The 15,702-nt window shown below is 44.7% G+C and overlaps 1 protein-coding gene across 1 annotated transcript in view; it reads right to left on the bottom strand.

Moving 5' to 3' along the window:
- Nucleotides 1–11,770: 11,770 nt before the first annotated feature.
- The window catches only part of LOC123163988 (MADS-box transcription factor 23), a 6,149-nt gene continuing 2,217 nt past the window's right edge, over nt 11,771–15,702 (bottom strand). Inside the window, exons 2-8 of the mRNA XM_044581406.1 lie at nt 14,762–14,837; nt 13,733–13,897; nt 13,218–13,279; nt 12,532–12,631; nt 12,390–12,431; nt 12,217–12,300; nt 11,771–12,079 (exon numbers count right to left, since the gene is read on the bottom strand). Of these exons, the coding sequence (XP_044437341.1) occupies nt 11,891–12,079; nt 12,217–12,300; nt 12,390–12,431; nt 12,532–12,631; nt 13,218–13,279; nt 13,733–13,897; nt 14,762–14,837 (718 nt within the window). The 3' untranslated portion in view covers nt 11,771–11,890. The remainder of the gene's footprint in view (nt 12,080–12,216; nt 12,301–12,389; nt 12,432–12,531; nt 12,632–13,217; nt 13,280–13,732; nt 13,898–14,761; nt 14,838–15,702) is intronic.

Raw genomic sequence — 15,702 nt, 5'->3', positions numbered from 1 at the left:
CCGGGACTAAATGTGCCAGTGGGCCCCCAGCCTGACACAAGCTTGCCACCACACCTTTAGTCCCGGTCATGTCACGAACCGGTACTAGAGGTTCAACACGAACCGGGACTAATGATTCCCGCCCCCTAACCGTTGGAACCGGCACTATTGGTCACATTAGTACCGGTCCATTTAAAAACCAGGACTAATGTGGCTCACGTAAAGTAGTTTTTCTACTAGTGTAAGTGCATACAATTCTGAGTAAGGGATGGCCTTCTAGCATAGGCCTCTCCCACACATAATCTACAATAACGATGATCGGTTTAGTAATTTAGTTGATTACCTGGGGGCAATTCCGCACACCATATCACCACAATTCCACACTCGCTATTTGCATTATTTGTAATATGTTGTATCTTTGCTTAGGCAGCACCTATCTTTTATGTTTATGTTCTTTGTTATCTTGAAAAGCTACCTCTTTATACTTTCAACGTATTTTTTTTCTTGTTTCTAGATAAAGAAAGTAGTCGATATACGTAGGGTTGTATCAGTGGCAGATAGAACCTGAGAGAATAGTAATCTTACCTTTAGCTCCTTGTGGGTTTGACACCCCATACTTACCACCTCCATCATTGGAAAGTGCTACGACAATTCCTCACACATGAGGATTATCACTTGGGTAGGCTGAGGTGCCACCAGCTAGAATACCGTTTTAGGGTATACTGATGGTTTCCCAGCTAAGGAACCTCTGATCATGTCGATTCTCGATTTGGTGGGTCTGGTTGTTAACCCCGTTGTCGGTTATGTCCTGGGCCGTAGTGGGCAGCCCATGATGACTACATGGAAGAGTCTTGAATAGTTGTTGTACAAGACAAGACACCGCATTTGTGGAGGAATCTAGCTTCTCGTACGTAGCCGACTAGGATCCATGTATCCTAGGGTCCTTGGTACACTATATAAACTGGGGTCCAGGCTCGTTGACAGACAATCAATCATAGATAAGATACAATCTCTCGGTACTTTATACTCTCGATACACTCCAATTCAATAAAGCACAAATCATTACATCGGGTTTATCTCCTCGGGAGAATATGAACTTGGATAAACTCTGTGTTCCTTCTACCATCGTTCCAAGACACGTAGCTTAGGATACCCTACCAAGGGATCAGTCGGATTTAGCTCCAACACTCACACATTCACCTGTCTCTTTTTGTGGGCCTGCTATTGGCACATTATATGTAGGAACTAGCAGAGGCACATAGACACAACACTCCCCTAGCTACATTCAAGTCTAGGAAGCCACTGAATGATCAACACCCGAATCAAAAGTCTGGCAGAATGTTCAAATCGGACCCAAACGTTTACCCCAATTTTTAAGCTTGTTAATGCCCAAATCCTGGGTCAACCCCTAGTAGCTCCATGATTTTTGACCACCTGGGGGATCCCCCACCCCCAATGGACCAACCTGTGACCCCTAGAAAAGTCTTTAGTTTAGGAAAGCATCGCGGAGGGCCCCACATCTGGTTAGCGCGCTCACTCCTGAATGAAGTGCCGAGGAGCTCGAGTCCTAGGTTGGCTCGAGTGTAATAAAACACCGATGCACACACTATGTAGGTCCTCCCATTGTTACCATCCTATTTACTACCACATTGCACAACAATACAACATAGCGTAACCATGATCGCTAGATGCCTAAACATGGTTAGCGGTGAACCCAACAAAAGCATGGTGCAATAAGGTAACATCGTATAAGCAAGAACACGAGCATGCTTACTAAGCAGGGCGGGCTGAAGAAAGCTTCTTAGGACAAACAAGCAGGTCATGCTAGGACAGGTATAACCATGGCAATATACTAGAGTATCAAAATCAGGCTATGCATAAGCATTGGTATCACAACACAACTACAACATCATAATACTACCTCGCTAATTTTCAAAAGATGAAGAGGGAGAGTTATAAGTCTTGCCTGTAATTCCGCTTGGTACATCACAGACTTGGCTCGAATCTCAGGTCATCTCTGAATCCTATCTACAAAGAATCAAAGCAACACTAATAACAATGGATGCAATCTTACTACTACAAAGAAGATTCAGCATGTTCACGAAATGCGAAGATATGGCATGACAACGATGATCCAATGCAACTAGTTAGTAAGTTAAGTGAAGCTTGATTTGCATCTAATTTGCATATCCACTAAACTCCACATTTAGAAATGGTTCAATCTTGTTTATGTACACGATAAGTTTAAATGTTGCTTAACATGGCATGGGATGGTGCGGAAGTAAACTATACTATCTACTGATGTATGTAGTGACTTTGTCAATCTCAAGACCCGCTAGCTCGATCTCTCGTAGATGCTTATATAGAAGTACGGTATAGGGTATGCATGTGTGTTCATAAGGGATAAATGCATGTACATGTATATAAGCGTCTACATTTGTACTGTATTTCCGAAAAACTCAAACACTCTGAAATGCCACTCCAATCTATTTCCAGTACTCATGACGGACGGCTTCTAGGGCAGAACAACAGCTTTGAATGCACGCCGCAGCTAGGGCTCCACCGTCGAGCCTACCTAAGAGCATCTCCACTTGTTCGGCCCCCCAGCACCCCGCCCGGCGCTATTTTGGACCTTCGCCCGACGCTTATTAGGCCCTGGGGCAACCTAGGTCCCAGCCACACGCCCCCGGGGGCCGGCCCCAAGACGTTTATATTCAAACTTGACATTCCCCGCTACCCAAAAAAAAATCACAAGTCAGGCGATCAGCGCCACAAGTTCGGTTATCACCATGCCACAGTTCGGCGATCAATAACTTGAAAGTTCGGCATTCAAAAGGAGCGTAGGCAATTCATCAAACGGCGGCGCCATCCTCCGGCGTCGGACTAGCGGGAGTCGGCGTGCGCGGGCTGGTCGGCGTCGGTGCGGCTTCTGTGTTGGGCGTCGTGGAGGCATCGCTCGGGCTTGGCAGCGGTGTTGGGGTCGGCGTGGGAGTTGGCGCCGCCGTCGCCGGCATCTGGTTTAGGATGAGGCCACGCTCCGCCAGGTACCATGCCTTGACCGGCTCATCCATCGTCAACATGTCCGCCCCCCATCAGGAAAGCCAGGTCGGTGTTCCTCTTCTTCGCGGCGACGTTGGTCCGGAGCAGGTCGAGCTTGACGGCGCTGTTCGTCATCAACGCCGACCATCGCGCCTCAGTTTTCTCTTTCCTTTTGGTGGCGCTGGTCTTGCCGTCGGCGATGCAATGCTCGATGGACTCTTGCAGACGCGCGGTAGCCGGCGCAGCGTCCTTCGCCGACTTGGCTCATTTGTTGCCGTCAGGGCGCCCATCAGCCGCGCCCGGCGTCGGTGCGTCCGGCTTGTACGTCTCCTTCGCAATGGCGAGGGTGCGCCGGACGTCCACCCACTTCTCGCACTTCTCGATCTACGAGAACACGTGGAGGTACATGAAATCTTGGTCGGCGCTGCTGTCCTAGCGATACATGGCGAACATCCGGACCATCTACGCTGAGGAACAAGTTTCGGCGCCAGACACGGCGAATAAAGAGTGAGAGACCGGCGTATGTGCATACCTGACCCTCGATGTTGGCGCCTCTCTCCGGGCAAGCGGCGACCTCCTCGACAATCCCATGCCATTTGTTTTACGCCGTCTGGATGAGCGCCCAATGGTTCACCATCACCTTCGAGCCGCGCTACATGTGGACGCCGGCGAAGTAGGGGTCAACCAGTTTGTGCTCATCGAACTCCGACTTGATGCGCTCCCAGTACGTGTCGGCGTTCTGATTCGCTCCGGTGATCGGGTTGAGGCAAACGATCTTTCACGCTTCGGCGAGGCACTCGTCTTCTTTGGATGCCCACTTGACGTGCGGCTCGCCGGTCCTGGCCGCCCGCTTCTTCTTTTTCCCTTTCCTCGCTGGAGCAGGCGCCGGATCCTCCTCCTCTGGCTCCTCCTCGCCGTAGTCGAGCTCGTCGTCCATGTCGCCGTTGAGGTCCATTGTATCTTCTTGGGCATTGAAGACCCGGGGGAGGCGGCGGCGGCGGCCAAGCCGCTCGTGATGATGTCATCCATGTCGGCTTCCGCCGGGTCGGGGTTGCCGACATGCGACGACGAGGCTTGCAAGAAGAGCAGTGCGCCATGGCGCAGAGGCGGCGTCGGGGAGGCTGCGTAAGCCGGCGGCGAGTAGGTGTACGGGGGGTACTGGACGCCGGCGAACGTGGGTGAGGGCGTGCGCTGGGCGGGGTGGCCTTGCGGAAAGGTGATGTTGGGGTTGAACCCGCCGTGCACGTCGCCATCTACGTAGCCAGGCGAGGGCACGCACCCCCAGGGATGTGGCGACGGCGAGAAGCCGTCCGGCGACCCGACGCTCTGCTGGCTCTAGGGAGCGTACGGGTCGTGGCCGCCAGACGGATTCATCATCCCCGCGTGAAACGCCTCTGCTTGTTCCGGCGCGCGATCTACTTGCTCCGCCACGGCCGCAGCCGCAGCCGCCGCCGCCCTGTCCCGGGCCTTCTTGGCGTTGAGCTTGTTCCACCGGTCGCCGATGACAGCCTCCCGGCACTGAACCTCCGCCTTCCATTCGGCGTTTGACATGCCCAGGGGTTTGGACGGCGGCGCCCTCTGCTTCCTCTGCTTCGGTTGGGTGGCGTCGGCATCGGTAGCGGCGCGAGGGGCCGTATACTTCTTCGGCGGCATGGTGGCCGGATGGAGGGGAAAGGGAGGAGAATGGCGGGAGAAGGGAGGAATGGAGGGAAGCAGGGGGTGGGGGGAAGCAGGGGGATCAGCGGGAAAAGGGCTTTCTCTCGCCGGCAGAGCGGACCCACGCGCCTTTTCGCTTCGGCCAGCGCTCCCAGGCGACCCCCGGGGGCTTGGGTTCGGCTCGGGCTCGCCGGTGCTATTTCGGCCGGAACCGACGATAAACAAGATCATGGAGATGTGACTGGGCTAATTTTTGGACGCCGGCGCTAAAAAATGGCCTGGGGGCGTGTTGGGGACACGGCTGGAGATGTCTAAGGTCCTCAATGTAGACGCCGTCTCGGTGTACAAGTTGATCTTAACCTCCGGATTTGCTGGATAATGTTAGAAGGGAGAAAGGGATTTGGTGAAATATGATGGATGTATTATTGAGCCTCCAGGGCGAGTATATATTGAGTACAAGACATGGAGGGCAAGACACCTCCTAGAGATAAGATGGAAATAACTCTATCTAATCCCGGGCAATCTTTACTATCAAATATATCTCTAACATCCCCCGCAGTCGTAGCGGTAGCATTGCGAACAACAGGAGCGTCGCGGACGGTCAGACTGGAGAGAATAGCAGCCGACGGGCTGACATCCCCCGCAGTCATAGCGGGAGCGTCGCGGACGGTGTCGCGTTGTGGACGGCGACGCTAGCGATGGGCTGTTGCTGGACGAAGACGAAGGGGGTGGACGGGGGGTAGCGTGTGGCCGCTACCTCCTCACGCAGCGCCGCTTCTTCTTCTACCTCGAGCTGCCTCGCACAACTCTCCTGAGGTTTCTCTCTTCTTCTCTCAAGAACACAAGAACACACACCATGAAAACTCACACGCACACACACTTCACCAACTTGTCTCCTGATGAAAATCACAGTGGCTACATGTTTTCAATGCTCAACCCTCACGGGCTCCTATCTCATTCATCTGGTCACTTAAATAATACTAGATACAATACTCATGCACGCCGGCCATCACACCCGGCCACCACGTCTCCACACTAGTTGCTCCACTAACCAACTAACTACATGCACTAACCCAGGATCTTATCTTCTCCTAGAATCTCTCTAGGGTCAAAAGACTAGTAGGTGCATGCAGCTAACTACTAGATAACTACTCCACGCATGCAGCTAATACCCTCACAAACACACCAATTCTCTTGGCTCCAATGTACTGATCCATCCAGCCGGTCTTGCTTCAACCCGTCCACGCGCTTGCCGTATCACACGACCTTGCCGTGTCATCCGACTCAACCTGAACCAACCCAGCATGCCCCAGCCTCGTCGCGTCTTGCCGACTCTCATGGCATCGCCGTATCACACAGCGCAGTCGGCATCTCGTCGCGCTCGCCGCATCGCACGGCACCCGACATCTCGCCTCCTCTGCGCATCTTCGCTGAAACTTTGTCGACTAGCTACTCCCTAATCTATGCTACATGCATTACGAAAACTAACTATGCAGATACACGAATCAAGATTAAGTGTAACATTTTTCTCTCTAATCTTGATTCTCCAATCATCACAATCTTCAACGTGGGTCACCCGCTGCCACTTGACAACGCCATCCTAACGCCGCAGCCACTTGCTGTTGTCGACGCTGTCGCAACGCCGGTCACCATGGACCATCTTATCGTGCGGCATCGCACCACAACATTGGCTTCACACCAATTCTCCATGATGACGATGGCATCGCACCACCGTCGTCGGCATCGCACCGATTCGAGTGACGGCATCGCGCCGCCGTACATCTTCAAGGTAAGGCTGATACCATGTTAAAAGGAAGAAAGGGATTTGGTCGAATATGATGGATGTATTATTGAGCCTCGAGGGCGAGACACCTTCTACAGATAAGATGGAAATAACTCTATCTAATCCCGGACAATCTCTACTACCAAATATATCTCTAATAGATAATACCACCTCATTATATATATACCTCTTTTTACAATTTGTTGAAGGGAGCGTGCCTTAATTTGGCGTTATCTATATGTTACTCTGTATCAAATTTACCTTGCGCCTCGTATGCACATGGCTTCACGTTGCCCTCGCAATTTGTCCAACCCCTGTGTTGTGGTAAGAAAATAAGATAAGATATACTAGTACATCAGTTCAGAAATCCTGTCGCGGGCATAAACTTTAGGTCATATCTGCAGATCTCCCCACGAAAAAAGAAATAGTTATATCTGCAGATCAAGATTAAAGTAAAATAGAAAGTAAGAGACAACCTGATGAAGCTTACTAGGTTGCTCAAGTCGTATAACAGGACAAGAGGGTTTATATTGTACGGAAAGTTGGTCTGCCCCAGAATTTAAAATATATGGCAAGTTGCATACCTTAAGGCTTAAGCAATCCGCAGCTCAGTAGTCGAAAGTCTTCGCTATGGTCCTAGCGAGAAATACCAATAATATAATGTATACGTACGGTCGAGTGTGATAAGCTTGCTAAGCAGTTTGCGAAAAAAACAAAAACAAAAACCAGCTAAGATATATGTTGTTCATTTCCACATGGTCTGTGTTATTAACTTGCTCTGTGTTATTATTAGGTAGCGCAGACAGGCACAGTACACTCGAAATAGCTCATTAGACTCATCTCTATGAGCGTACGCATGCACACCCGGCATAGCATTTTTAGATTTTACAAAAGTCACCATATGCGCCTCGCAGTCGACGGAATATCTCCGTCCACTGAACGAACATCGCCGGAAGGTTGAAATAAATCTAGAAATAATACGAACACCAATGTGAAGTACAGGACTTGAACTTTAGTGGACCGGGGATACCATTGTCATCCTAAACATTCAGACACAAACTGGTTCACTCAAAATGATCTTTTTGGACAGGAGGAAGAGCATCTCCAAGCAAACATACCAAATTGGGTCGCATCTGGACGCCGTCAATCGTCTTTCTTATATCCAAATCCCTAAATCTGTACAACCCCATCCACGGTAGATATCCCAAACGTAGAAAATTTAATACACAACATTCATCTGATAGCAAGTTCAACATAGAACCAGACATATGAAGTTCAATACATAGATAGTTCGATAGTTTGATAAGGTCCATGATTAGATAGGAGTAGAGTTGATAGGCATAAATTTCAGAGTGCACAGTTCCTGAGGATGGGTGCATAGGAGGACTTTATTTCAAATTATTCAAAAATAATTTTTTCAAGTTTTAAAAAAGGCAACAAATCTGAGAAAACTTATACATATTCGCGATGGATCTATAAATTTTTGTTAAAAAATATTATGATTTGCAAGCTGCACAAAACACAAAATGTTGGGCCCACAACAACAAAAAAGGCCCATTTTCATGTACGTATTTTTTTAGGTTTATGCTACGTATGGAAGTATATTGTTATGAAAAATTCCATGAACGTGTGATATATGTATTTGTGTATATAAAAATGATTTTTTGTGATTTACAACTATGTTTTTTTTAAGTCCTCACTAGAGCCCCTCATCCGTTCGCACTTTAAGTTTCGTAAATTTCACCACTTCCTCGCCGAGCCCTTCCCCTTGTAGTTTTCGGAGCGGTGGTAGTGGGCATCAAAGTTGGCAGATGGACAACCGTCACAGTTGTTGTTGGAGCCGAAGAAGTGAGACGAGGAGGGAAGCCCGACAGATGTTAGGTGGAGCTGGTCTGCTCCCGTGTGAGGCCGGCAGCTTTAGCGGCAGCAGCCGCTTTCTCCTTCGTAATCTGCTCTGACTCCTCGATCTTGAGCCACAATGTTTTCGCATTTCCGTGGCTCCGACGGCTGATGGCATGTGTCTCAGCCGTGGTAAAGGACCAGCGGATGACACCACTGACGAGCTCCTCCTATGAGTCAGAGGGTAGGGGAATCGGCGTGTATTAGCAAGAAGATGCAAACGGACCGGCTAGATTCCACCTGGCCCGCCTGCTGCACATGTCTCCCACTCGGGGAGCTGCGGAGCTGCAAGAGCCCTACCGGGTCACTGGGGCGGGTGCAGACCGCAATGAGCTAGCGCTATCTTGTGTGTAGTTGAAGGAGCCATGACGGGCCACTAGTAAGGGCAAGGGGCTAGAGCTTCCGCCCTTGTCCACCCGCTACCGACGGAGGGCAACGCGGAAGGATAGCTCGCCATTCGACTTTGCCGCGAAGGCGTCCCAATCCATGGGGTCGGCTTCGGAGGAGCCGCTACACAATCCAGTCATGGTGGTGATGGACGATGGCAAGGGGAGGGAGTGGACCACAGGGGGAGTGGACTGGAAGCGAAGTAGACAAGAGAATGAGTAGAGGATTGGCTAGGGATTTGCTTGGGTGGGGTTGGGCCAGTGCAGGCTGATCCAACGTAACCACCGCGTCCGGAGCGTCCCATATCCGCCTCACAAATGGGTTGGATATGTGGGGTGCAGGACAGTCGAACTAAGTGAATGGGTTTGTTGATCAAGTTGGATGGCTGCTTTTGGTTCATGTTGTCCGCCCGAACATATAGAGGGGAAGTGCTCTAATCTAGTTCCTCATAGGCCATTGTCTACGTATGTTACTCTTAATTTCATTTCATATTTGTTTCACGTATTAGGGGTTCATTCTTTTTTCTTTAGAATGATATATATTCTTTTCCTTTTTTGCGGGAATATATATTTTTAATTTTATTTTCAATAAAATATACTCCCTCCGGTCAAAAATAGGTGTAGCAGTTCTGAACTAAGATTAGTTCAACCTTAGTTTGAAACTGCAACACTTATTATGGATCCAAGGGAGTAGGTAGTTTTTATCATAGACCCAGAAAAAGGGATAGAGAAAAATAGAGAGAAAAGAAGGAACAATAGAAGTTGATGATTCAGCCTGCTGGAAATTAACTCAAGGCGAGATGTCTATTTACAGGGCAGATTCGTGATGTGGTAGTTATATGTCAAAACTAACTTTTGAGAAGACAAGTGATGTGGTAGTTCTACTTTGAAGGATAGTTCCCCTCTCTATTTATTTGAGTTCTGATCAAGGTTCTCCTCATTATTTATTTTCTTTGCAGGTGTCAAAAATTCGTAACAATGCTTGCTTTGAGAACAAGTGGATTCATTCATCCGCTGAACTGTTAACTTCTACTGTTCGGTTATTGTTTTAAAAGTGGAACCCGGCCGCCGAAAAAATAATGAGGGCGTGTGGAAAAACATATAACGGAAGCGCGTCATGCTGATTCTGGTAGCCGATTCTCCTAATTAAAGTGCATTCCAATTTTCTAAGGTTGTGGTTTAGTGCTCAATCAAGCGAACGTGTGATAGACCGAAAAGGCATCACCAAGACGATCATTAAGGGTGTGTTTGGTAGCATGTATGGACCTAGTCTAGTTGTTCTCCTCTCATACATGCTGAGTGTAGACATGCTGAGTCCATGCAGTTGCTGTTGTTTGGCAGCGATATATGCGCTGAGACATGCTGAGCTGAGACTTTGTTTGGCAGCCTGCATGTGTTTAGACATGCTGAACAATTTCAAATTCCAATTTTTTTTTGAATGATGAACAAAATCGGAAAAATATGAACACAAATTTAAACATATTTTGAAAATTTACAATTTTTGGAAATTCTATTTTTCTAAAAAAAAAAATTAAAATTTGAAATTCTAAACTTTTTTGAAAATTTGAACTTATTTAAAATTCCGAGCTTTTCTGAAAATTCAAACAAAATTTGAAAATTAAATATTTTATAAAAATTTAAATAAATTTGAAATTCTGGTTTTTTTCAAAATTCAAACAATTTTTTATTTTATTTTGAAATTCCGAACATTGTTGATTTTTTTAAAAATTTTGAAATTATGAACATTTTTTGAAAATTTAAACAATTTTGAAATCCTAAATTTTTTCAAAAATTTAAAGAAATTTCGTAATTCTAAACTTTTCGAAAATTTAAACAAATTTTAAAATTCTAAACATTTTTTGAAAATATAAACATATCTGGACGTGGTCTGGTGGGTGGGGACGAGTGTCAGGACCAGCATGGCTGCCTCCATGCACCCTGTCTGGGGTGCATGAGATGAGCATAGCTGAGGGCCCTTTTATGCATCAGATGAGCATAGCCCATCTGAGCTCATGCACCCTACCAAACAAGCAAAAGTGGGTCGGATTGGGAACTTTTACCCTCATGCACCCTCCATGCACCCTACCAAACACACCCTAATGTGCTATGGCGATAGAGTCCTCTCTTTCATTTGCTATCCTCTCTCGGCATCTGAAAAGAACCGCTCGAGCGGTTCTTATATTCGTGGCACGGAAACAGATGTACGGAAAATGTGCCATCGCATGTGACCTCCTAACTGCCAAAGCATCAGTTGGTAAATCAATGTACCAAAGCATCTAGCAGATCACGGAGCCTCAACAGGTACACTGTCATGTGCTAGAACCATGTGAGAGGGTCTATCGATCTTCTTTCACTTTTCTTGCGTGCACATTATATTAGCCCTCCTTTCAGCTACCGCCTATTCATGACCAATGAAAAAATAGCATGCTATAACAAAATAGCATGGTCCTTAAAATACGTTATTAGCGTGTTATATCGCACTATAACGTGTTATTAGCTAGACATTGTATATCAATTTATTTAGCGAGTCATTGCTCAGAACGCTAAAACATGCTATTAGCGACGCTATAACGCACTATTTTTTCCACTGTTCATGACACGCAGAAAAATGGCAACATTTGTTGACTTCCTCTCCCTTGTTGCGGGAATGGTTTTCCTTTGAAATGAAAGGGTAATGTGCAGATGCCTGGTATATATGGAGAACCTCCTTTGAGGAATGTGGTACCCCTAATCTCACAGAAGGTTTTGCCTGCAACTGTGAATTCTAACCAGCGTGTTTTTTTATGATACATCATTTTATTTGAATGCAAGTTTGTGCATCCGGGATTCAACACAGCATATTCTTGTTGCTTTGTTAATAACAAGAAAAAAATACATGGAGCCAGTTGCAAATCTCCCAATGGTAGTGTATTTTTACAATGCATTGGTAGACATAGCACATCAATCCTCCCAATGGACACATTAACTTCCACACTTGATTTAGGAACAGAATTGGCACACCAATCCTCGACCATCTGGCCGTCTTGTAGTAGAAACTTGCAGCCTCTTATTTATGAATCCACCAGCAGGTAGTCATAGACTGTTGCATGCATTGCAGGGAGAGGTTGCTCATAATGTCAGCTTATGTGCTTACTTTGGATTAATAATTTCAGAGGCAAAGCAGATTGGAAAAAATATAAACTTTGCCGTACCACAGCGTTGGTGATTCTGGTTGCTCATCCCTTTCTGCATGGTGGGGATGGCTGACTTGCAGACAAACTGGATCAGCTCGAGCAGCAATGTTGTACTGGCTAGAAGAACTTGTAATTGTCTCATTTACTTCCACCTGGCCGTTTAACTGAAAAATGGAATCAATATGACAAATTACACATGCACATATATGCAAGATATGTTTGTGGAATATGGATCGAGTACTCTTTGTAACTCTCTTTCTTTTATTTTATTTTGCAAGGAGGGACTCTTATGCTCATGCACCTTGTTTTGCAAATCTAAATTCTGTCGACGAATGATGTTCAATTTCTTGTATAGCTCAGTATTTTCCTGGTGCACGAGGCTCTCCTGCAGTTCAAAAATATTAGGCTCTTTAGTCAAAAAACGCACCGCCTTGTAATATGGTGGTAGCTAGTGTCGTAATGGTAAACGCATACCTTCTTGTTTAACTCTTCAATTTCATCAATCATAAGTTGGTCCTGGAAAAGAACAATGCAGTTAGTGGCACTGCTGATGCATGATGTCTAAATGCATATTTTGCATGATCTCTGCAATGTGGTTATGAGCACTAAGCATTACCTTTGTTAGCCTAATGTTATGTATGCTTGTTTCCAGTTGATTCTCTAGATCCTTCAAGCCTTCCAAACCTAAGCCAGGTAGATTTTGTCCCAACAACTGTCTGCAGCGGTTTAGTGAAGGTACACATACATTAGTGCACTTCTCTATAAATAAAAATAGTTGTTGATTTTTTTCTCATTACAGTGCATTGGGGTGTTACCAGTGTAAATTCTGTTATAAGAAATTCTGTATTGGAGCAACCTTTTTCTATCACTATTTTATTGTTGGACAAATAAAAGTTCATTTTTTCTTTTAAAAAGTATACAAGTATATATGTGATATTATACACTGCCCATTATTATACAATGCATATTTTTGTCAATTACGGAGATACAAGCATTCATAAAAAATATGATATATATTTTTGAAAATATGATAGATTAATCCCTTTCCAGCCTTACGTTCAAATTTGAAGTAATACAACTGGAGGAAACATATGTATATCGACATATGCTCTGACACCGCCTGGAATAATTGTAAGCAATTTAGTGCAAATGTGTCCCCCTTGTAATCTGAGTATATATGAATATTACACCTATCAGGGCTATGAATGTACGTAATTTAATATATTTTCAAATGCAAAACCAGTAGCTATTTCTTTCGTAAGTACTATTGATACATACATCATATAATTTTACTTATCATACCTATGATCCTCTTGCAAGTTATGTAGTTGTTGCCTCAGACGGTTTGCCTCCACTTTCCACAACTGTTAATGAGCAATCATGTTATAGCAATAGTTTATGCTTTAGAATTTGAAATAGAACAATAGAACAAAGATAAACTATAATGCAATTGATGTATCGGAATTTGGTGAAACATTGAATTAGCCATTCAATGGAATTGCGAAAACAAAGATAATCAATCAAAAGTATGTACATAAATATTGCTAACCCATCTAGTGACGTTAGTAACATATTGTGATCATTTGTGTGAGATGTTGGGAATGATATCCAGTCACATTTAGAGAAGGAAAGTCTATCATCTTTGTGCCGTGATCCTTGCTACCCGGTGCACTATAAGTCTATAGCACGTATGAGAATCTGTGGCTAAGACGTTGTATGTAGCAATTGATGGGTTTACAACAGTCGGCTTTGTGTAGAGAAACAAGTAAGATGTTGTTTTCTCTGATATACTTTGATGTACATATCATCTTATTTACCTGAGTCAATCTTCTAGCTACGAGAGCATCACGGTTCTTCACTCTACTACATTCACCACACATTGCTACCTCATCAATCTTCATTGTACCAGTTGCCTCATTGCTTGACCGAACCCCATCGTGCATGATGGCTTGTTCCCATTCCCCTGCTCTCATCCAGAGCATCTAGCATGGCCAACCACCATCGCATAAGCTAGCATGGTGATCTCATTTTTTTGGCTTTAATGTGTCGAACCTATGACTTGTTTTGCAAAAGTTGGAACCCATAGTAAGCTTGATTTGACGCACAGAAACACTGTGTTGGATGATTAAAATTTGGCACCATTTTGGTACGAAGTGGAATTTCTAATATTTACAACTTTCTAATTTGTCAAATCAAAAGTTGATTTCTTTTAACTAAAATTTTCAATTCATTCATAATGAGGTTTGGTTCCTATCAATCCAACTTGAAAATTTATTAGCTGGAAGTGTACTTTGGGATACAACATTGTACCCTTATTGGTGCATAAAAACGAAAATATGTTGACTATTGTGAGAAGTTATTGTGTAATAGATTGAATTTATTTTTAGATGCCTTCGGTAGAAGCTCGATAGTGTCACCGCCTAGGAAAGCAAATCATCAACTATTGATGAAATTAAGGTAAGGTAAAGAGGATAAAGTGTTTGGGGTCCCTTCGGACACCAGTGAAAAATAGCAAGGGGGAGCCAAGGCGTGCCAGGCGGGATATGGCTTTCTGGAAATGACCTCCCTAATGGTTGGTTGCGCACTAGTGATCATTGTACATCCTTCCTTCATGATTCTTGTTGTTAATTTCCATATTTGTTACCCTATGAGAAGGTATATTGCTATAGTTAAGGTGACTTAGCAATTGATTAAGAAATGCACTCATGGTATCCACATGGCATGAAGGTGGCTATGTACTTTCAACTATAGTAGAATTATCGAAAGAACGAGCTTGATGAACTCAAAAGAAGACGTTAACCACATGACTAGCTAAATTATAGAGAAATACTGATTGAAAGTTATACCTTAGCCTCAGCGCTCGCACTCATGAATTGTTGGCCCTCCTTAACCTTCTGGTATCTTTCAATTATGGAATTAACCCTGCACATAAGGCACAACATATTGTAAACTAAAAAACACTATATTTCTAGCTTACAAACAAGCTGGACATAATTATGACACAATATGTGAATTATTTTGACAGTGAGTGGTACACAGGTGCGAGAGCCTGCAGAGTTGGAGACATGATTCCACAGCCATATAGTTTGTTCCTATTATTCATAAATGTTAGATGGGATGCATGTCGACTGAATGTTTGGTCATATATAGTATTTCTTCTGTAAAAAAAGGATGGGTAACACACACGCACACACCCGCACGCACGCACGCACGCACACGCACACACACACACACACGCACACGCACACACACACACGCGCGCGCACGCGCGCATGTGAGCGTGTGTTTGTAAATATCAAATAGAAAGGGAAAACATGCATATATAAAGTACGGAACTTGGCTGGTATCTTGGATGATACCCAAGGAAAATTTTATTTGGCTAATGATCCTCTTCGTATAAAAGGGCGACACATAAAAAGGAGTCATATGTACTTATTATTAGTTTGATATGGCGTTAATAGAGGAAAACTCGGAGCTTAATAGTTTGAGAAATGTAAAATAACCATAGGGGTATTTCACAATGTTAGTAGTGGAAATAAGTTGGATTGAGAAAAAATTGACTCATATTTTTATCTTGTGAAATTGTTCACTCAACAAGTTCCAAATTTTGTAAAAGACGTTGGAATAATAAAAGTTGATCATATGTATGTTGTACTAGAAAATAAACTAACACATACTTTGCAATTTAATTACTTTTTTTCATTCTTCTACACTGTGTATCATAAGTAGGGAAGCCAATATGGTGATGATCCTTGCATAGTCTTGCGATCTAAAGATGCAACAGTTT

Source organism: Triticum aestivum, chromosome 1D (genome assembly GCF_018294505.1).
Source record: "Triticum aestivum cultivar Chinese Spring chromosome 1D, IWGSC CS RefSeq v2.1, whole genome shotgun sequence".
Lineage (NCBI taxonomy): Eukaryota > Viridiplantae > Streptophyta > Magnoliopsida > Poales > Poaceae > Triticum > Triticum aestivum.
Note: the sequence above shows the minus strand (reverse complement) of the source record. Positions and strands in the feature narration are given on the sequence as shown.